Source organism: Schistocerca gregaria, chromosome 2 (genome assembly GCF_023897955.1).
Source record: "Schistocerca gregaria isolate iqSchGreg1 chromosome 2, iqSchGreg1.2, whole genome shotgun sequence".
In the NCBI taxonomy this organism is placed as follows: domain Eukaryota; kingdom Metazoa; phylum Arthropoda; class Insecta; order Orthoptera; family Acrididae; genus Schistocerca; species Schistocerca gregaria.
This window is the reverse complement of record NC_064921.1, coordinates 204,144,741-204,168,793: the sequence shown is the minus strand read 5'-3', so window position 1 is coordinate 204,168,793 and position 24,053 is coordinate 204,144,741. Positions and strand designations below refer to the sequence as shown.

At 41.5% G+C, this 24,053-nt stretch overlaps 1 protein-coding gene across 3 annotated transcripts in view; it reads left to right on the top strand.

Moving 5' to 3' along the window:
* Positions 1–24,053, top strand: part of LOC126336689 (serine/threonine-protein phosphatase 2B catalytic subunit 2-like) — a 778,905-nt gene that overhangs the window by 286,340 nt on the left and 468,512 nt on the right. For all 3 annotated transcript variants that reach the window (XM_050000640.1, XM_050000639.1, XM_050000637.1), the window contains exon 2: positions 17,569–17,772. In XM_050000640.1, the coding sequence (XP_049856597.1) occupies positions 17,569–17,772 (204 nt within the window). The remainder of the gene's footprint in view (positions 1–17,568; positions 17,773–24,053) is intronic.

The window sequence follows — 24,053 nt, the reverse complement described above, 5'->3', positions numbered from 1 at the left end:
TATAATCCACACTTCTGCCATCGTCAGTTAATTTAGTGCCCTAATAAAAATCTCGTCTGTTACTCTCACTTTGTAATTACCTACTAAAATTTCTTCAACATTGCCAGATTGAATTCGATTGCACTCCGTTATCCTTATTTTACTTTTATTGCTGTACGGCTTCTAACATCTTTACAAGACACTATTTGTTCCTTTCATCCTACCTTGCAAGTCCTTTGCCGTTCCTGATAGAATTACAATATAATCGGAAAAACCTCGAAGTTTTTATCTTTTCACTAAAATATAATTCTCTTTGGAAATTTCACTTCTGTCACCTTCATTCCTCACTCTATATAGAATTTGAATGTCTTAAGGGTTCGACTGCAATACTGCGTCTGCCTTCACAGCTACCGCCGACTTAGGTGCTTGGAGTCTTACAGCTGCAATCTGGTTTCTGCACAGCCTAAACACGCGAGTAGTGTTGGACCCGAATGGGAACATGTATCTGTAATAGGCAACACAGGCTTCAGCACTGAAGAAGCTATTGAATCGTGTTTCTAAGTTGCAGCGAGCGTCTGTTCTTTTACTGATTCCTAGTAAGCAGCGAAGTGTGCTTTTCTTAGAGGAATCTATACTAAACGATATTCTGAAATATCCGATGCTTGTCAAAATGCTGCTAACACAGGCGAACCCGGTGACGTTACAAGATACGTCGCCTGAGGATGAGCCAAGAGCAATGTCACCCTGAGGATGGTTCGCTGGCACGGCTGTTGGCGTGAATCAGCTGGTGTTGACGGCCTTTCCCAGGCCACGGCCACTTGGAATGCTTCCACATCTCAGCTATTACTGTTGGGCAAGCTGTTCGCCCGGCAGGCGGCATATTAATACCACGCTTAAACACGATCTGGAGAAAGTACAAGGCAGCTTTCTTGCTCATATGCTAGGAAAGAAGAGAGCTATTAACAATTACGTTTAGTTGCGGATATCGATGGAGAAAGAGCTCATGACAAACTGATTACTCTGTGCAAAAATATTTCGATGACTCCATCCAGTCATTGTCTTAAGAGTCTGGTATCTCAACTTTAGGCTGAGTTTGGTTCTCGTAGTCCTTGGTTCCTCTGAGATAGCTACTTCTTGATAGGGGCTCTTGAGTGGTCGGTCGAAAGCTGTGTAATGTGAGTTGTTCGGGCGTTCAGGACTTCATGCTGATCAAAATGGCTCTGAGCACTATGGGACTTAACATCTGAGGTCATCAGTCCACTAGAACTTAGAACTACTTAAACCTGAATAACCTAAGGACATCACCCACATTCATGCCCGAGACAGGATTACATGATTCGAACCTGCGACCGTAGCGATCTCGCGATTCCAAACTGAAGCGCCTAGAACAGCTCGGCCCCACCGGCCGGCACTTCATTCTGATTGTCATGTATAATTCTATGTTTACTACAGGAATTCGTATCTGTAAATGTACGTTACTGAGATGGTGATCCACACTGAAGTGGTTGTTTCGAAACTTTGATGCTGGCGGTCATTTCCATCACCGCTTTGGTAGTAGCAAAAGGAGAAACTGTGATTGCTCGTCACAAGACACGGGGCCCGAGTAAAATCACCAACTAGTCCCCTGTGTCCGAATGTTAACAGATGATGATGACAAGCGACGGTGGCGAAAGCCTGAACTATTGTGTGACAGATTGTCGCTAGATAGCCTGTTTGCTGTTGTTTCAACTACGAGACGGCTGACAACGGCTTATACTATTCTCTTGTTTTCTTTTAATTTCTGTGATCAACCATAACAAAAACGCACCACCGTATGACAGTAGTGCACGAAAAGTCATATACGTGACATGGATCCATACTTCTCAAACAACGCTATACTACATACCACCGCTCTTTCGTATTTGTTTCACATACATTTATGAAAATAGGGTTCCAATGTTCGGATTCGATCTGATAATTACACAAAACTTACGATTTAGACTCGTTTTCTTAACGAATTATCTTGGGAGTCAATTAACTGTGCCAATTGGTTTCAGTATGCTGATGTGAGGAACTTTTATTGAGACATCGTGTGGGTCGGAATCCAGATGTAACATGGAGTATTTGTTACTTTGAAGAATTTAAGGAGTGATCTTCCACTGGCTCCTATTGATGATTTTTACTAGTAGATCATGCATTTTTCTCAAGAATCCCACCTACTTGTACTTTTAGTTCCTGGTGACACCCAAATATCAGTGCAAGTGAAATTTCCAGTTAACCTTGTAACAAGTAGTTTTCTACTCGTCCATTTGAAATTGTTCTAGGTTCTGGAAGTTAAAAAATATTTTATGTTTCACTACAACGTTAATAAAAATTAAAAATCAGTGGGTTTGTTGTACGGCTGTCTATATCTAGGTTGTCCAACGCTTAGGACAGTCAGCCTCAGAGGTCGTACACGCAGTGCGCTCTTTGTGCTGCCGTGTCCATCGTGTACCATGAGCAGCCTTTCACGATTCAGGAAAAGTAACAGCCAGGAACATTTTGATTACGCGGGATTCCGTCAGTTACTGCTTACCGAAACAGCGTAAAGAGGAACTACAGTGCAGCGAGTAACTCTTGAATTTGGTGCCGAGCCGTATAAAACGGTGCACAGCCATGCCATCTAGAACCACCACTTCACTGTCAGGTGCAGTAGCCACCGCCCAACACGTGTTCCTCTCAGTACCAAACATAACAACATGGACGCAAGCACGTGGAGGTAACGTCAGTTTGATAAACTGCTGTGAGTGTTAACACGCAATACCACTACGACTGTGTTCGGGAATTTGGTGCAAGTATTCTCGAGTGGAGAATGTTTACAGGGAATAGAATGCTTCATTTCTCTCCCGATAGCGTACAGACACCTGCTGTTCGGTCATGTGCATTCCTTTGTTTGCCTAAAGAGCTCGGCAACGACTTGTATCACGTCCGACACGACACAGCACCCCTTGTTTCTAAATCGTATAAGAATGATTTGAAGAGCTATTTACCGTCATCTAAATCTCAATTCGTTTGAGTTCTTCTGGAACATCATCTAGTGAGTTTAATAGTGTCCTTTCGGATGCACAGCTGAGGGGTGGCAATAGATCAGGTTCTCTCGCTAGCCGTATCAGTATATGATATCGTCGAGTGTATACGGCGATGAAAATGCTGTCGTTGTGAAGGCAAAAGAGTTCCTTCGCGCTATTATGGGTGTGTCTCTCTCTATCTCTCATTCGGTTGTTCCTGAGAGTATTATTGCGAACAAAGTCGTGGTCAGATTGTATTTCACAAGGAGATAAGCAAATGATGCTGCACTAAGATTTGGTACTCGCATATGGTTGCCATACGCCACGGATTTCACGGACAGTCCGCGATTTTAGGGTAAATGAAAAAGTCCGGGCCGAAAAGGCAAATGTCAGCGATATTTGCTGGAGTTGAAGTCAACTTCCGGTAATTTCAAAAATTGCTGTCAAAGAAGCATCAATATGTTATCTCTTTGCCTTCACATTATATAAAATCCAAACAGAACAGAACAGCTTTCTAGATATGGAAACAATGGGCAATCAGGCTCAGGCGTACGGTACATCCTCTTCGATTTGCGAGATTGCGAGTTGTCGATACAGTGGGCGGTCAGTCATCTCTGGCAATGAAGAGTATTATCCTCTTTGATTAGCTTGCTGAATGTTCGCATGGTTTGTTGTGCTTGCGATTTCGTTGTGTTATATTGTATTAAGTAATTGTTATTTGCCTGGTGGTTTAATAATGTCGGCTAGACGGAAGGTTAAGTACAGGGAGGAACGTACTGAACAGTTTCCAAGTATAAAGCGAGGAAGAGCTGAATACGAAGCTAAAGAATTAATGTCTGACCTCACTCAATATCAGCAGTCTACATTTCTAGGGGAAGTCTCTCTTTTCTATCAAACTGTTATTGATTACTAGACAAACTGGAGTAAGCCCTTGTCTGATATTAAACATTTTGACTGGATTTTGCTAAAGACTGTACCTTCATGGGAAAATGTTGAAAAGACATTCAAGTGGATGCATGAAAACACAAGCTGTAAATTGAATGAGTCCCTTCTCTTCGATCAAGTACTGAAATTAAAATGCGTTTTGGGGGAGGTCAAAGATGAAAGTTTTGAGAATATGATGTCACATAAGAAATGGGTGTTCTTCATTCATAATTGTATTTCTAGCGAGCAGTATTCAGAGTTGCTGAAAATTGTGGAATATTGTTTCTCCATTCCCAGTCATAACGCCAATGTAGAGAGAGTCTTTTCCCTCATGAATTCTCCGTGGACAGAAGAAAGGAATATGTTGTTGTTGTTGTTGTTGTTGTTGTTGTCGTTGTTGTCGTCTTCAGTCCTGAGACTGGTTTGATGCAGCTCTCCATGCTACTCTATCCTGTGCAAGCTGCTTCATCTCCCAGTACCTACTGCAGCCTACATCCTTCTGAATCTGCTTAGTGTATTCGTCTCTTGGTCTCCCTCTACGATTTTTACCCTCCACGCTGCCCTCCAATGCTAAATTTGTGATCCCTTGATGCCTCAAAACATGTCCTACCAACCGATCCCTTCTTCTAGTCAAGTTGTGCCACAAACTTCTCTTCTCCCCAATCCTATTCAATACCTCCTCATTAGTTACGTGATCTACCCATCTAATCTTCAGCATTCTTCTGTAGCAAGAAATAGGTTAACAGTAAAATCAGTTAATGCAATGATGCAAATACAGTACAATATGAAAAATGTAAGTTTCAGTGAATTTCATAAACTGATTGAGAACCAGATTAAGTTCCTTTCATCTATTCAAGGTTCTGAGAAATAAGATTGGTATAAGAAAAGCTCAAATGATAATAGAACTTCGTGTACTGAATAATGTAATGCATATTCTTATTCTTCGTAATAAATGCTTTCTTAATGAAGCAGTCCTTCCTAAACTCTGGATCATTAATTAAATGCACATTTCCCTTAGCTTATGAGCATGAGGACTCCTTATTCCTCTTATTTCCTTCGATCGGCTATGGTGACCGTAAGTTTTGTCCTGGTTTTGGATTCCGAGATTATGGCAACCCTATCCTCGCAGTACTGTTCGGGGGGGAAAATGCTTTTCATTAGCTCTGAGCTTCTGGTGGATATAAGATGTAACGTGATTTGTTACTTGTAAATCGTAGACTCAACTTAAGCCCACTTTCTAGCCGACTCATATCTTATCTCAGAGATGTAATTGAGCATATTGGCTAAATGCGATACTCTCGTAAAAGCCTAAGTGAGTGAGTGTGCACTTGCTCGACAGATCGAAGAAATATTTTTGTTTTGTTTTTTCCTTGTTATCTGCTCCTTTCCGGCCCATAAGAAAGAGAATTATAGAATTTTAGTACCGACAGATTTTAAATTTGCTATGTTTAATCTAGATATTCACCACTGCTTGTTAAAAAAATGATATACTTCAGAACTCATAAAATCATTTAATTTAGCCTCTTCCTCTGATAGCCTTAGATACTTAGGAACGATTTATCATCGCGTTATATTAAGCTCTGTAGTGCTGCATAGCTCACACACATCTTAAATATTTGAAGACCGTACAAATTTGAGATGAAAATTGTTTCGTGTAAAATTAAAGAATGTAGCTTAATGTTTAATTTTGATTTTGGGCGTTTGAAACTTGTTGTAAACGACCTTGCCAGTTTCATTCAGTAAAACGTGTAGTAGCTGAATGGCTTCTTGTATTTATTTTTTTTTTTCCTGCTCTGACCAAGTTGGCGGAATGGGAAAACATGGAATTTCTGCATAGTGTCAAAACTTGAAAAGCGTAATTAAGTGAACTTAGGGGTATTGTGGACTATGAAATTCAGTTGTATGATAACTGAACGAATGTACTGTTTCAACATTGTCGTTTAAAATAGAAAGAACTTTTAATGGTTCTGTATCCCTTTCCATCTCATTGTAAAAGTATAGGATTGTCCTGTAGCGTTACTGGATGAAAATAATCGGTAGAATACGTTTTCGGTTTTTCAAAGACACCTCTGTAGTACCGAGCCGTACTTAGAAAATGAACATCAAGTGTTTCGCTTATCTGCCGCCAATGGTTTGCCAGTACTTGAATCTCAAATATGCATTGGCCAGTAAGACGCACATTCCTGAAAAACCAGCTCTGGAAAATCACTTCACTGAAGGGTTGGGCCCTTCGAAGAGGAGTATATTTAAACAGTCTGCAGGAATAAAACCGCCCAAGTAGTGATAACGGGGAACCACGCTGAGAAGAGATCGCCGAAGCGTCAGTAGAGGGAGTGTGGACACAGAATCAGAGTTCAGCAGATCAGCCACTGAAAAGCACGAGCCTAGGTTACGTCATGTACGCGTTGGTTCTCATATTAGATTAGAGCAGCTCGTATTTGTGAGTTTTCTTTCACTACTTTCCACGAGTCGCTGCCGCCAAACGTTCCTGGTGCCAGTATACACCAGTTACTGCCGTTGGAGGGACGCGAGAAGAGATTGTCACCCGAAGCTTGCTGGGAAGTGGCGTCAAAATGGCGTGCCTTCCATATTTCGTGGGTAACACTCATTTCAGAAGCCTTCCTGCAAACGTAACGTCGTTTTGACGTCACACGCAATATTGACAGCCGCAGGAACTGCTATCGACTTTCGTTGTACGATGCGGGCCTCTATAGCATGAGTAAAACTCACACATGTCGTTAGCGGCAGAAATATACCAAACGGAAGTGACATTTGTTTTCAGGAAGACTAGAGAAATGAGTTTTCGGTACGCAATATTTGTGACAAGGAAGACTGAACGTTATTTTTTATTGTTTTGGGGCCACAGTAATTACGTAAGTCTGTCCTTTCAGGTTCCTACCGAAACACACACACACACACACACACACACACACACACACACGGAAAAATCGCTAGGTTCTCGGAAATAAACAGCAAGATATTTATTTCATCCTTAGAGCTCTAATCAGTCGGATATGTTAAATAACATCGAATATTGCAGAATTTACTTGTATTAATTTATAAGAAAGTCCCAGAATATGTTAACAGCGCTAAGATGATACATAAATTAGCATGTAGCAGGACACGAACCTACATCTATTATACTACGGCTAAGTTATGTAAGTTTTATCTCATGTCTTGATTATCATAGCAAGTGTCTCTTCAAGGCTAAATCGTTGATGCGTTATTAACTGACATTTCTGCTTTGGATTGGCATACTGCAGAACAAAACTACTACATATGCCAAGAGTGAACACGGCACGTGGTGCATCGATTGTTGATATTTTGTGTATGACAGCATGTCTTGCGGGATGAAGGTTCCCCGCGAAAGTTTTTCGCAGTCCACAAGTGAATAGCCTTGGAGAAGCCATATTGGATTTTATCGCTTTTACTTACGCTCTAGGAATTCACTGTCACAAATGTGTCGCTCCTGGTACAGTTGTAATTGTCAGTTAATGGCTTATCGGTGGTAAAAAGCCTTCATGAGGTACCAAGATGGAAGGAAGAAGTTACAAGAATTAACCATAATGTAGAGGCGTGCAGTTACAAAGTCGAAAGTAGTGAATTAGCATTCTGTTATATGCAAATATTTTTTGGGACATCTCCGCATTTGTAAAAGACTCTGTGACTTGTTTTCTTACTTGTATTGAAGTATGTTCCGTAATATTCGACATAACATACCTGTAACCGCGCTCTCTCTGGATTGAGTTGGTTCGATTTTGTGAAAATGCCAGGGAAATTTACAAACAAGTTGCAAGAATGGTCGTCTAGACGACATCCACATTAACTGCGAAAAATGAGAATGCAACATGGTAATGAATGTAAGTAGTGTTATACAGTCACTAGCAAATATGTAAAACTACTAGAGTTGTGTCCAACTTTCATTTGTTAATCAGACTGTAGTGTATATCTGACAACAAATTGCCTTTTTTTTCTTTTTCTGCCGGAGAAGTTACACGCGTTTTTGGGTTCTGCATGCAGTGTTTATTTATTTATTTGCTTATTTATATGTATCGCCGAAAAAATAATTCACTATGTGTAGAGCATAATACTTAAAATGTAAAATGAAACTAAAGGAATCTGTTGATAGGGCACATCCTGAGGGTTGAATGAATTGTCAGTTTGGTAATGGAGGGGCACTATAAGGGGTAACAACTATAGAGGGAGAACAAGGCTTGACTGCAACAAGCTGGTTCACCTGGATTTATATTTTAGTTGTTGCGCAGAGAAGCTTAAACAGGTTAAACAAGCGTCATCGGAATGAATACGGTGACAAAAACCTCAAAAACAACTGCGGAACGTACTTTCATTTTTCACATCGGTTGTTAATTTTAAACAGTTTCTTTTGGGTAAGGGGAAGCTTTACGTTAAGCTAATACTCCAGTAACAAAGCCATCCGTGTTTGCCCAACGTCTTAATCGCAAAAGGTGTTGTGACGTAATCGTGAAGTGTTTCTCATGCAGTGATAGGTTGATTACAGCCCAGTCGTTTGATGTAATGACCTGTAGCTGGTCTGAAATTATTCAGATTTAAAGTGCAGGCGCACGTAAGGACAACTTGAGGACGCTTTAGTTACGACGACAGCTGAGGAGGTACGGCGCCGGCTGCTCGACCATCCGCTGTCACCTTAATCGTAATACGCTCTCGGCGGCGCTTCCTGCTCCGGCGCGCCGGCGGCCGATCTAAAAAGTGGCCTGGCGTCCGCGATGTGCGCCGGCCGCTTTTTGCAAGTGTGCACGTCAGCCATTCTGAGATCAAAGGCTGTGTGGGACTATGAAGACATTGCGGCCGGCGGGCGCTGCGTGGCGCTGCATAGCTCGGCGTGCTGTCAAGGGTGAGTGACGGATGGACGGTGGGCGCTAAGCGCCGTTGCCCTGCCATGCCCTGAGCTGCGCTCTGGCCTTCATTACCGGCCCTGATAGCCTGCCGGCGTCGCCCTGCTCTCCCGGTTTAATACCGACCTCATTCCGGGAGCGTTGTTCACAGCCCTGTCTGCTGCTGCTACTGCCGCCCGCACAGGTTAACGGCTGTGTTAATGAAGCGCTCTTCGCCTTGTGACCAGCAAATGTCTACAACCGAAAACTGTTTTTGATAAACCAGACTGTGAACAATTCTGACACTAAGATTATTCAGAATCTGCTCTGGCTCTGACCCGTTACTTCCTCCTCCTCCTCGTCCTCCTCCTCCTTCTTCTTCTTCTACTACTACTACAACTACAATAATAATTATAATAATAATTATAATAATAATGAAACTTCGAGGCAGATTTAAACTGTGTGCCGGACCGAGACTCTATCTCGGGACCTTTGCCTTTCGCGGGCAAGCGTTCTACCGGCAGAAGTGAAGCTGTGAGGACGGGGCGTGAGTCGTGCTTGGGTAGCTCAGTTGGTAGAGCGCTTGCCCGCGAAAGGCAAAGGTCCCGAGTTCGAGTGGCGGTCCGCCACACAGTTTTGATCTGCCACGAAGTTTCATTTCAGCGCACACTCCGCTGCAGAGTGAAAATCTCATTCTGGAATAATAATAATGTTTATAAAAAGTGAAACTTTCGGAAGCAATGGTCTGCAACGCACCACGATAAGATGACGTCTAGACTGGAGAGCCAAAGAAACTGGTACACCTACCTAATATCGTGTAAGACTCCCGCGTGCACTCAGAAGTGCCGCAACACGACGTGACATGGACTCAACTAATGTCCGAAGTAGTGCTGGAGGGAAATCCTGCAGCGCTGTCCATAAATCCGTAAGAGTACGAGAGAGTGGAGACCCCTTCTGAACGACACTTGGAAAGGCATCCCAGACATGCTCAGTAATGTTCATTTCCGACGAGTCTGGTAACCAGCGGAAGTGTTTAAACTCGGAAGAGTATTCCTGGAGCCTCTCAGTATTAATTCTGGACCTGTGGCGCGGCGCATACTCCTGCATGAATTGCGCAAGTCCGTTGGAATGCACAATGGACATGAATGGATGCAGGTGATCGGACAGGATTCTTACGTACGTGTTACCTGTCAGTGTCTTATCTAGACGTATCAAGGATTCCATATCACTACAACTGGACGCGCCCCGAATCATTACAGAGCCTTCACTATCCTGAACAATCACCTGGTGACATTCAGGGTCCATGGATTCATGAGGTTGTCTCCATACCCGTACACGCCCGTCCGCTCGATGCAGTTTGAAACGAGATTCGTTCGACCAGGCAGCATGTTTCCAGTCACCAACAGCCCAATGTCTCGGTCTCGACCGGCCCAGGTGAGGCGTAAAGCTTTGTCGTGCAGTCATCAAGGTTACCCAAGTGGACCTTCGGCTCCGAAAGCCCATATCTCGTTCGTTTGCGTTCTATAGTCAGTTGAACAGCGCATACGAGTATGATGAAACTTCCCAACCACTACTTTCAAGAGCTTTCTTCTTTGACGCTTAAACCTTGTAATTTTCCCCCTCATTCTGTACCGCTCCTACAGATGCACCACTATCGCTTGTTGGTTCAGAGACATTATCAATCTAAAACCTCTCACTCACTCACTCCACTGTTCAGTAATTCGCTCTCTGGCGTTAAGCGGCTACATTGAGGCGGAGCGAATGACAAATAACCGTTGCGCGCCAAGTTACAAATATGTGTATTCAGAAAGGTTATCGTGCAAGTGTGCTTTTTGTTCGTTAAAATGAGAGGTCAAGTTTGTAATGTTTCCTTGTAAGTAGCGTTGCGACGCCTGGTACCAAAATTGGCCTGTACGCGAGGCCATAGAAAGCTGTGTGTGATCGTAAGAACACACAACTCTCGCTAGATGCCCCATAAATTGTTTGCTCTAGCACCACTATCTCCCACAATGTAAATCTTTATTTCAACACGTCATTACGAAGAAATATATATTAACTATAGCACTCCAGAATGTCATTTTGAAAGCCAACCAAGTATGGATCTGTTTGGTTATTGCGCATTTGCTAAGTATTACCGTTTATGAAGGGAGTAAGTTGAGTTCCAGACGAACGGTTAGTCAGATATCGGCGGTTAGTGCTAAAAGAATGTTCTCTTCGAACAGAGACACAAACGGATAAACGGTTTCCAATTCTCAGTCCGTTCATCATGATACAACTTTCCTACTCTTACCGGTGGTTACATCTAGTGAATGGTTTACGTGGATTGGCTCAGTCTTTTCAACTAGTGTTCTTTCGTAATGTCGTTTGCTTGCAAAATTCGTAGTGCACTTTTTTTCAGGTGGTCGTTACTAATTCCATCTTGTTCCAGAATTAATCAGCTATCAGTACGCGGGCAGTTTTGATGTTTCACTGTGAGCTTGAAAAAGATTTCAGTTCGTTTGTTTTGGATGGCCATCTTCCACAGCAGCTGTCACGAAAAAGTATTGTTTTGCTCTTCTCCATCCTAAACATACCGCAAATTTAAAAAAAAATCAATACTTGAGTTTTGATGTATTTGTAGAGTAGACTAGTAAATGCTACCAAGTTTTAGAATCCAACCGCTACTGACCACGGAATAAAAAATCATTTACAAGAAAACGTGAAAAGAGGCAAAGGGCACCATCACCAATAGTGATGCTTCAACAATAAAGCAAAACGATGTGATAAAACAATTCTCTACTAATATGTGCACTTAGAACGGAAAAAGCAAAGACTTAAGTTATTATCAGATCTCTGGGATACATCGCAGCTCAAGAGATATATTGTAAATTATAGTTTTTACTTTTTGTTTTAAAATCAATTCTACCAGGTCATAGAATGGCACACAGCTTACGTATCTAGTTTGTACTTGTTTAGGGGGGACAGTTACATACGTGTATCAGTTGGTGTGGTGGATGCGTAAAGAAAACATATAGTTCTAATTGAATAGGATCATTTTAATTCGTGTTGGCATTTACTTGATTGTTAATGATTTTAATATCCCTTCTCCCGGTTAGTGAGTTATAAGTTTCGAAATAACAAACCGACAATTTCAAATTTTTGTTTAAAAATGGTAAAATTCTGTTAAGGCAGTTACCAAATCATTCTCAGAGCGTTTTCCAGGGAATTCACGAATATAATTTCGAAACTTTTGCTTCACCATAAGTTTCTTGATACTGTTCATATACGCATTTGAACTACCTGACGCTCATCGTTTGTCTACTCATCGCTTAGGAACGGGTAGTTCCAAAAGCATCATCAGTAGTGTCCTTGAATTTGGGCCAGAATTTCTTTCGAGGTAGAAAATGTGATCGGAAGAATAACAGTACAAGAGAAAATATGTCAAACGTGTGCTCTGTATCACTGTTCAGCTCTTAAACCACAAAAGCTTCACTGCATTCGAAGAGCGCCCGCACAATCGTCGATGTAATTTGTTCTGGCGATCAGAAGAAAACAAACTGAACCAAATACAACTTTATGTTTGAAAATGAAGAGTGAGCTCAGTTGTTCATCGCCTGTATACTTGTATGTTCAGTTGATCTCAGTCTGCACTACGTATTCATATACACTTCAGAGTCAGTGTCGGTCCTTTGTTTACAAACGTTGCGTGTTGGATACTCCAGTTTGTATGACGGCAATTACGTAGAAACTAGTTGCATGTGCACGCGGACATTAGAGTAGATGGATTCGTGCCATTATGTCTTGGTTTCCGTTATAGGCAGCAGAATGACACTAGTTTGACTGCATGTCTTCGCGGTACGTACGTGCACTTCGGTATATAAGTACATGTAGAAGAAAACTGTCTCTCGTGGTAAAGCAAAAGGTAGCCAAAAATTACTGTCGCTTATACTTCTGTCCCCATGGTGCTGGTGAGAGGAAGAACATTTACACTTGCTTGATTCGACGGAATGCAATGGCGAGGATATAACGTATTGTCCTATCTTTAAGTTACTGGAGTGTAAGCGTTGTATCTAAGATTCAAACGAAAGCAGTTTATTTAGCCCTATCAGTATTCCAAAATTTTAGTCTACAATTGTAAGTTACGTGAAAACAAAGAATATGAAGGAAGTAATAATTTTCTGGAAATGGTTCGAATTTCCTATTTTTGTGGCTGTCCAGGATTTCGGCCTAATATATCTGGTAAGTGATGACGTGGTCTGGACTGTACGCTTGCCTAGCACTTCTAGTGTTAGCGAACACAGCAACGCGCAAACATCGGCAGAACTTGCGGCGGAGTAACTTGGGGTACAACTTGGAGTCTAGTTGTAAACTGTAAGTAACTAAGGCAGCCCCTGTAAACGAGGAGCTTTTAGTATTACGGGAGGTGGTTTTCCCTATCTAGGGTGTACATAACAGCGGAACTGCGACAGGCAGATACATATTGAATAGCAGGAGCTAATGTTTACCTTAACATGAACTTCGTAAAAACGGACACAGGCGTGAGTGTCACTACGCCAGTAGTGTTGTCCGTCCACTGGCTGTTAAAAAGTGGCGCAATTCTTAGGTGGGATAACCACAGGCAGCAGCGTTATCTGTTTGTCCCTTCCGCTTCCCGTTTATGTGGTTAGCTGAAACTGCCTTGTACTTAATTCTGACCTAGTCTGGCTTGGAAAGTAAGGCATTTCCAGCTATGAAGTTTGTTGGCCTCAAAATAACCAAAGAATAGATCTGTGCAATCTGCAACCCTGTTTCTACATTGGTTATAAGCAGTCTGTGCCACCCAGCTGATGGTAGCTTTGTACGAGGGTCAGTCAAAAAGTAATGCCTCCTATTTTTTTTTCTACGTTTAATTGTCAGGAAATTTAAATGCAATTACATAGGTTGAAAACCACAACATTGAGGATCATTTTGTCATTTTTCAATGTAATCTCCGCCCATCTCTACAGTTTTGGTCCATCTTTGAACAAGGGCATGTATCCCAGCACGGTAAAAATCACAGCTCTGCTTCCTAAGCCATTGACGCACGGATGTTTTGACGGCCTCCTCATCTTCAAAATGAATCCCACGATGAGCTTCTTTTAGTGGCCCGAACAGATGGAAGTCTGATGGTGCCAGGTCAGGGCTGTATGGGGGATGAGGCAAAACTTCCCATCCAATTTTGACAATCTCGTCAGAGGTGTGACGACTGGTGTGTGGTCTTGCATTGCCATGCAAAAGAAGAACATCTGCCATTGATTTTGTTGGGCGAACTCGCTGAAGACGTGCTTTAAGTTTTTTGAGGGTTGTGACGTATTGAACAGAATTTATTGTGCATCCCTGCTCCAAAAAATCAACCAGAATCACACCCTCTGTATCCCAGAAAACTGTTGCCATAACTTTCCCTGCCGATCGCACAGTTTTGAATTTTTTCTTCCTCGGCGAGCTTGTGTGACGCCACTCCATTGACTGCCTCTTTGATTTGGGTTCAAAAAAATGCACCCATGTTTCGTCCCCGGTCACAATTTTTTTCAGAAACTCATCTCCCTCCAAACGGAAGCGCTGCAAGTGTTGGGAGGCTATTGTTTTCCTTGCCTCTTTATTCTGATCGGTTAACATTCTTGGAACCCACCGTGCACAAACTTTTGAGTACCCCAATTGTTTAATAATCGTGATCACACTGCCTTTACTAAGAGAAATAATGCGACACACTTCATCTGCAGTCACCCCACGGTCACCACGAATGATGTCATCAACTTGCTGAATGTTGTGTGGAGTCACTGCACTCACCGGCCTGCCGCTCCGCTTTTCGTCAGTCAACGGTGTTTGCCCTTCAGCTTCCTTACAACGACGAACCCATCGTCTAACAGTGCTGACATCCACTGTCACAACACCATACACCTTCTTCAGTCTTTCATGAATGCGTATGGGCGTTTCACCTTCTGCATTCAAGAATTCAATCACACAACGCTGTCTCAAACGAACATCGATGTCGGCCATCTTACAAACTTCTGCTGTGCTGCCACCTGTTGACACAGAAAGTTACTACTGCAGTGGATTGTAGAAGAAGGTTTGAGGAATGGCGCCAAATTCAAATTTTTCACTTAACTTAATTTTTTTAAGTAGAAAAAAAATGGGAGGCATTACTTTTTGACCGACCCTCGTAATTTATTAGACTGCTGTGTGTACTGTACCCCACGTGGCACGCCCTTCACGAGTTCACTACAATTACTTCCTGTCATCTTGTGCCATATCATTTAACTTACATTTTTGCACCGTGCAGTAAGTTATTGTGCCGTTATTAAAGGTACAATACGAGCTCTGTAACAAAGATCAGAAATTATTCAATTGTTATGTTGGATGGGCCTCTTCTAACAATTGAAAGTTTGGTAACAAGTCCACGTATGTCAGACTAAATTTAACACAGTTCTAGTACAGTGTACGTAATTCAGTTCCTTCAGCTTCATACAGTAAATCAATTTATTGGTTCGCTTTTTAGGTCCAGAATAAAGACTATCCTATCGACTGTTGCTGCCCATCCTATTTTATTCTCCAATGTTCCAAGATTTAAAAAAACTGTTTAAAGCTCTAGCACAACTTTACAATTTGCTACTTCGACTCCGTGGATCTGTAACTATAGTTTTTGCGTGGCTTTTCTGCAGCACAGCTTCTCGTTCATATTGCAGTCACCAATGACGCGACACTTAATCCTGAAGCGTTCCTACACAACCGTGGCGCACGTGCGAAATTGACTGGCATGTCCGTATTCTGACACAGTGAGGTGGCGCTGTGGTTAAGGCACTGGACTTAAATTTGGAAGTGAGGGGCGATCAAATACCCGTTTAATCATCCAGATTTAGTTTTCCCGTCGTTTCCCTAACCGGATTAAGGTGATTACCGGAATGGGCTCCTTCCTCAAAGTCTGGCTCAGATCTGAAGCAAATCAATAAACAATATTTCGAGCAGGTTGCGCGTCCGGTGTAGACAGCAAACCGCGCCGCTCTGCGCAGGAGCGAACAAGTTCCGCGTGGCTCTGTTTGGACATCGTTGCGCTGCCAAGAACACTCTGGTGCATTCGGCGTCGCTCTGCGCCGCGCCTTCGCGTCGCGTTCGATGTGTCGCGCCGTAATGCATTCTTATTTGTGAAAACTGATGTATCTCCAGTTTCCACCATTTAACAGTGACACCTGCAGCATTCCTATTAACAGTATTCAAAAGACGGAAACAGATGAGCTGCCTTAGTGTTCGCACTTATTCTTAAGTTGCAGTATGTATTAGCAGAATTTAATACCGAAAGCATTGTAGTGTCGGAAATGCATTCTGACGCACTAGGCGATCGTGAGTGGTAAGAAAGTTGTCAGCCTCGTGCAAATAGCCATCTTGTCTGGAAATTAAGAACAAGCGGGGGACCTCACGCGAAACAGCTAAGGGAACTTACAAAAAAAAAATAAGTTTTTTTTGGGAAGTTAATAATATGTGAAGAAATATAGCAGCCAACCTGTAATTTGTACATTTATCTACATCTTACATCTACACGTATTTCGGGTTTCCATCTTCCTTAATTTATATCTTCATCTGTACCGCATTTTGTATCCATTTTGAACGTTGCAGCTGCCATTTATTCTATATTCTTATTCTGTTGCAGTATATAAGACAGCCATTAACGACCAAAATTCGACACAAACGGAGTGTTGATGTATTACGCCAATTGAAGTTGGGTGAAAACCTAAAACACTCTTGTCATGTATAAAAAGTAAATGGTTGTGTTGATGGTGTTAGGACAGCAACCAGCCTCAAATTCACTTTCAGTTCCTTTATTCAAAGGGTACCGTTACCGTTGTGATTCATGCTCAGACGGTTTACACGCTTTCTTTGACATGTGGTGTGTTTTTTACAGGTTAATTGTCCTAAAATATAAATAATACATAATAATAAACACGCCACACACAGATGGTTGCGTTACAGATTTTCGTTGCATGTGACTTACGTGAGATGCTAAATGTAATTAAATAATATACTATTTTACCTATACAGCTCTAAACATAGGACATCATCGTCAAATGTTACGATATATCATAGCATCTGTGATATTCATATGTTTGTAAGATCTTTGTATGTGTCAAAACATGTGGCGCGTGGTAGAAATCTTGTCAGTGACAAACCTTAAGTATTCAGTGAGAACAATTTACGTGTGCAACGACAAGGATGCAGTGGGAATGCATTTACATCTGTTGGACGTATGTTATGAAAACATACACTCGAAAGCGACGTATCACGTAAGTCACATGCTACGAAAATCTGTAACGCAACCATCTGTGTGTGGCGTTTTTATAATCATGTATTATTTATATTTTAGGACAATTAATCTGTAAAAAAACACACCACATATCATTAAAAAAAGCGTGTAAACCGTCTGAGCATGAATCACGAAGATTCGAAACCGGTAACAGTATCCTTTGAATAAAGGGACTGAAAGTAAATTTGTGGCTGGTTGTTATTCTAACACCATCAACATTTGTCTTCAAACAACAGCCACGGTCTCCGTCATGTCATCATATGACAAAATTGCACAAATGGTTGTGTATTTTTTTCAAGTAATTTAACCCACACTAAATGAACTCAACCACCATTATAATGGATAAATGATTGTTAGGAGGTAATATATCATCATTTGGTTTTAAACTAAGTTGCACAAGGCCCAGGACACTTTGTCTTTGAGAGACGCGGTGCTGGGCGGGTCGCGCGCTCTGCCAGTGCCAGAAGTGACGGGACGTTGGCTGGTGGTGTTTTAGGTGTGCCGTTCCCGCCCAGCCGCAAGCTGACAACGGCGGAGGTGTTCGACACGAGGACGGGCAAGCCGCGGCCCGACGTTCTGAAGCAGCACTTCATCCTCGAGGGCCGGATAGACGAGGCGGCCGCGCTACGCATCATCAACGATGGCGCCACGCTACTGCGCTCCGAGAAGACCATGATCGACATCGAGGCGCCCGTCACAGGTCAGTCTCTTTACGTCACGGCACTCGCGTCAACCGGGAGTGCACGTATCGTTACGTTTCACAGTCATTGTTGCACCTTAAAAAATCTGATTACCAGATCAAAAAAACATTTTTAAGCGGAGCAAGACGATTTTTAAGCAGAGAAAGACGAGTGGGGAGTAATTGTTTTCAAAATATTCCGGTACCGTGTAAATTTGCCGATATACTCACATTATTCTCTCTTTCCTCAAAACAGTTCAATTCTGTGTCTATAGGAAAAGTTCAGAGTATGTGGAAGTAAATACGGGGGAATGAAATCCTTTGTCTTCGATCCAGATATATAAACCCCGAGTGTCTTTACTGTACCAACATGGTTTGATGTTCGTTTGTCTTTATAGTGAACTGTCGGGTATTCAGTAGATTGTTGACTCCATTGTTCTCCATGAAGCTTTGACGGCACGTACAGAGATTTCTGCATTAGGTGCCGCCTGCTGCCTGGATACCGACGAGATTGTGAAATACTGTTGATGTCGCGGCGGTTTCGAATGCGACTCAAGGCGCCCAATACGCCGTTATATGCTTATTTATTTTACCAATAAAACCGCCAATTCGTTAAATAAACTTCTTTGTTCATAACAACGTTTCGGCTAATGTCTTCACAAGATACCAATCGTCCCGATCATTAATTTATTTAACCTGATGTGATTAGGAGCCTCAGGCTTCCTCTTACATCGGAGCAGAGTTCCGCGCATAAAGTACGTTTTTACATTATAGTTACCTAAGTGATAACACTTCTAATGTGAAAGTAGTATTAAAATGATTTGATTGTATGTAGTGACAGTGTAATACTATGAACCAAAAAAGTTTCTATTGTCAGCACTTCTTCTGCTGCTGCTGCTACTACTACTACTACTACTACTACTACTACTACTACTACTAATAATAATAATAATAATAATAATAATAATAATAATAATAATAATAATAATAAATCTACTGGCAGCAGCAAATCAACAACTCAACCAATTACTAAAGATAACAGAAGTATTCAGCAATAATATAAATATGGCTTTTGGAACAGACAAATGTAAGAAAAATAGCATAGTCAAGAGAAAACACACTAAACAAGAAGATTACTTATTGGATAACCACAGCGACTGCATAGAAGCGATGGCAGAAACAGATGCCTATAAATATATAGGATACAGACAAAAAAAGGAAATAATACAAATATTAAAGAAGAACTAAAAGAAAAACATAGACAAAGACTAACAAAAATACTTACGCTATACCAATATTAATCTACTCATTTGGAATAATGAAATGGAGTAACAAAGACCTAGAAGCACTCAATACACTTACACAATCACAATGCCACAAATATAGAATACATCACATACATTCAGCAACAGAAAGATTCACATTAAGCAGAAACGAAGGAGGAAGGGGATTTATCGACATAAAAACCTACATTATGGACAGGTAGACAATTTAAGAAAATTCTTTCTAGAACAAGCAGAAGCTAGCAAAATACACAAAGCAATCACTCATATAAATACATCGGCTACACCACTGCAATTTCATAACCACTTCCACAACCCTTCAGATAGCATAACATCAACAGATACGAAGACAGTAAAGTGGAAAAAGAAAACACTACATGGCAAGCACCCGTATCATCTAACACAGCCACACATCGATCAAGACGCATCCAACACATGGCTAAGAAAAGGCAATATATACAGTGAGATGGAAGGATTCATGACTGCAATACAGGATCAAACAATAAACACCAGATATTACAGCAAGCATATTATTAAAGATCCGAATACCACAACAGATAAATGCAGACTCTGCAAACAACAAATAGAAACAGATGACATCACAAGCGGGTGTACAATACTAGCAAATACAGAATACCCCAGAAGACGTGACAATGTAGCAAAAATAATACATCAACAGCTTGTCATACAACATAAACTTATAAAACAACACGTACCCACATACAAGTATGCACCACAAAATGTACTGGAGAATGATGAATACAAATTATACTGGAACAGAACCAATATAACAGATAAACCACCACCACATAACAAACCTGACATCATACTTACCAATAAAAAGAATAAATTAACACAACTAATCGAAATATCCATAACCAATACAACAAATATGCAAAAGAAAACAGGAGAAAAAATTGAAAAATACATCCATCTGACTGAAGAAATCAAGGACATGTGGCATCAGGATAAGGATGACATCATACCACTTATACTATCAACTACAGGAGTCATACCACACAATATCCACCAGCACATCAACGCAATACAGCTACATACAAACTTGTATATACAACTACAGAAATCTGTAATTATTGATACATGTTCAATTACCCGAAAGTTCCTTAATGCAATATAACATATACCGTACAGTTAAAAGGAAGTCACGCTTGATCAACGTCCGCGTCACTTTCCATTTTTGACCAGACATAACATCTGAGAAAAGAAATAATAATAATAATAATTATTTTTTTAATAATAATAATAATAATAATAATAATAATAATAATAATAATAATAATAATAATAATAATAATGGTGGTGGTGGTGGTGGTGGTGGTGGTGGTGGTGGTGGTGGGAGGTATAAAAAGAATTTATAAGTGTACGAGATAGATGTTGTATGATATATCGAATTATGGGGAAAGGAAATTTGAGGAGACTGCAATAGCTGAGAATGCTGGGAAATAAAGTAGATCTCGTTGGGAAGAAGGATGTCAAAGCGCAACGAGTGCGTACAGGGACAATGGTAATCCGTATTTTTTCCTTACTAGATATGTCATTACGTGTCTTCTAAACATGGAGATATCTTCTGAACCCGTGGCCGAGGGGTTCTAGGCGCTACAGTCTGGAACCGCGCGACCGCAGGTTCGAATCCTGCCTCGGGCATGGATGCGTGTGATGTCCTTAGGTTAGTTAGATGACCTCAGATGTTAAGTCCCATAGTGCTCAGAGCCATTTTTTTCTTCTGAACCTGGAGATGTTAGTCACTTCTCTGATATAAAACTGAGGTTATTGCAGGGTCGTATTGCTGCTCTTGATAAGGACTTCGAGCACGTAGCTGAATGATGGAGATTGTGCTCTGATGGGAACCGGTTTCTGTGCCACCTTGTTCAGACAAGAGGACTATGTTAAAGGAAAGAGAGATAAGGCACAGTTTACGTTGGTAAGACAGAGGATATTTGAAATATCTGCATGCAGAGGCTAGCTCTGAATGTGATGGTGAATTATGTTCAAAACGTCGAACACCACAGATCTAACGAAAAGGCGCTGTGAACTTTTCTGAGAAAGGCATTCCAAGTTAATATCATTGTAATCAATAATTGGAAGTATATGTGTTAGGTTTTTTGTTAGGCCAAGTGAGAGGAGCTTTTCATATCTTGTAGGCCATGGAGATACGCTGATGCCTTCTTTCACACTGCAGTTACTTGCTCACTTCAATTTAGATTTTCATTTATTACTACTTTTAGATTCTTCGCTGAGGCAGAGCAGTTGACATTTGTCCTATTTGGGGTTAAAAAATGGTACAGATTCCTGGGCTAATGAGCCTAGAATAACCAACCAGTACTGCTTGGATTTTGGATGGGTTGAGCTTTAACCCTATATCGTGCGCTCATTTTTGGTAGTGCTCACAGGTCGGTGATAAATTCTTCATAACTTTCTTCAGGTTTATTGGTTTTGCACTTATATCTAACTGGAGATCATCAGCGTAAATAGGGTATTTGCAGTGGGACGAAAGTGACGGTACATCATAGGCATACAATGAAAAGAATATAGGACCTAATGCCGAACGCTGAGCGACGTCTGATACTACTTACCACCATTGTTACTTTGTGCTTAAGGACACGACACATCAGCCAAGAGCGAAAACATTGCACTGTGCTCGGGAAGAAATTTAAGCTGCTAAGTTAGACAGTTTCGAAGTCGACGATGTCAAAGGCATTCCCGAACTCAAAGAAGCTCATTATAGTCACCTCTGGTGCATCCTTGGCAAGCTGCAGGTCACTTGTTACCTTTATTAAGGCTGGTGACGCGCTGCGATGTTGACGGGAACGTGATTCGTATTCGTGCAGTAGATTGTTTGTGGATAAATAATTTGCGAGCTGGTCGTGTACTATATTTTCTGAGGGCTTGGACACAGCAGCACAAATGCAAATAGGTCGGTAATCAGAGGGTGCTGCGACAACTTCCTTTATAGGTAGTGGCATAACTAGTCTGTGTTTCCAGGCCTCGGGTAAAGCACTGGTGGTAAAGAGTGCTTGAAGATATTTTATAGTGGGCAGTAATAAGCATTATTTGGACTGTGATACAATCGTGTCCAGTAGATGCTGATTAGATACGCATGACTTTACGGTTTCGCAAGTACCAGGCTTTAGATCGAAGTTTTCGTGGCTACAATCGTTCATCACCATGAAGTAATCAATGAGTCTCCGTTCCGTTTGCGGTTCTGTTCTGGTTGCAGGAAATGTGAAGTAGTGGTTCAGTTCTTCATCTGGGATAATGGGATCAGCTGCAGCTTTTTCTTTGCCGGTCCAAGACGACGCAGGTTTTTCTATAGGACAGAAGATCTGTTCGAGTTGTTGGTTAATGTTTGGGCATGCTTGATGTACTTGTCACGGCTTGGCTGACCCTGTTCTGCCTCTGCTTGGAAGCAATATGACTTTCCGGCATGGGACGCAGGTCGTATGCCTGGTGTGCAGCGCCTCTAAGAGTAATGAACTGCTTTAGTTCTTCATTTAGCCAAGGTGCAGGTTTCCTTCATACTCTTCCCGTCGTTAGGGGAGTGTACATTTTCACATAGTTGGAGTAAGTTTGTTAGTGAAACCATGAAGTTTTACCCAAGAAGGTAGTAGAAGTCCGCCCCCAAACTGTTTCTTGCGCCCCAGTTTTGAAAGTTCAGATAAATTAATGCTTTTGAAGTCTTGGTATCCAGTCAGCTGTGGTTTCTTTCTAGACATTCTAGCAAGTACTTAATCAAAAACATGTCAGTAGATGTAGGTTTTAATATTCGCAGTGGGCCTTGTTTCCCATTTTCATACATTTTTAGTAACTGATGATAATAGCCGGAATGTCGTTATAAAGAAAGAAATGTTACTTAGAGATGTAGACGGTTGCATTCATAGAATATTCATGATCACAATTAACTGAGCGCAGGACCCGGATCCTTGTTTGTGTGTTAATCTTTTTTTCGGATTATTAGGCGTACCAACATCTTTATTTCGATAGGCTCCTTAAGTGTGCTATTCCAGAAGCTTGTCGTTGGCAGCGCACCACTGTTTCAGTCCTATTTCGTTTCATGATTGTGTTGGAGCCGTGGCTACAGCTGGTAGTTTTAGTGGGAAAGGGGGGGGGGGGGGGTAGAGGGGTAGGGCCGCGTCCCTGGTATGTCTTTGCAACTTTCCTCAACAGTTCTGATACTGTGCCGTCACGTAAGACATGCCCACATTCATACGGAAAGATATGTATACCTGTCATTCGGAGACCTAGATAGTCTTCGTAATGTTAAAGACGACGTCTTGTATTTGCTGGCGGGAGCGATATGCACTGGATGTCATGATTCCGTAGGAATCTTTCGATCTTCGCGGAGATAGATAAAAGATTCATCATTTTTCTTTTACCTTCCCTTTACCTCTCCCAGAGGCATTGCAACTTCTTATTCCAACGCATAATAACGGAATCACTCGCATATATACCTTTGATTCTGTTATGATCTCCAGCGCCGAAAAAAAAACTGCTGTAATTAATTTTATTTTTTATTGTATGTGAAGTTCAGAACGCAAAAGTCAATCCCTCCAAAGCAGTCGACGCATCGTTCAAAAATTCTCGAGAAATTTGCCTTCGATGTTTTCCGAGCGTGCTTAACATCCCAAAGTAAACTCAGTTTCTTCGACAGGCGGCGTGACTCTGTGGTAGAATACATGCATACCACAGAAGAGCTGTGGGTTCGATTCTCAGGAGTTGCAAATTTCTGAATAAAGTTGCATGTTCTGTGAGAATTTTCGCGAATTGATCTTGCTGTAGGGTATTAAAGATACTCGTAAATTTTCAAAGTCGACTGTGTCGAGTGTTTACGAGAGTGCATCGAACTGCTACGGAATGTCGATATTTGATTTATGAACTCCATGTAATTTACGTATATTTGCACAAAGATGAATCGTATTATCGATAGTTGCTGCAATATTCACACTACTACTCAGTATTTTTATATTTGACAAGTAACGTGAAGATGGTATCAGCGGTTAC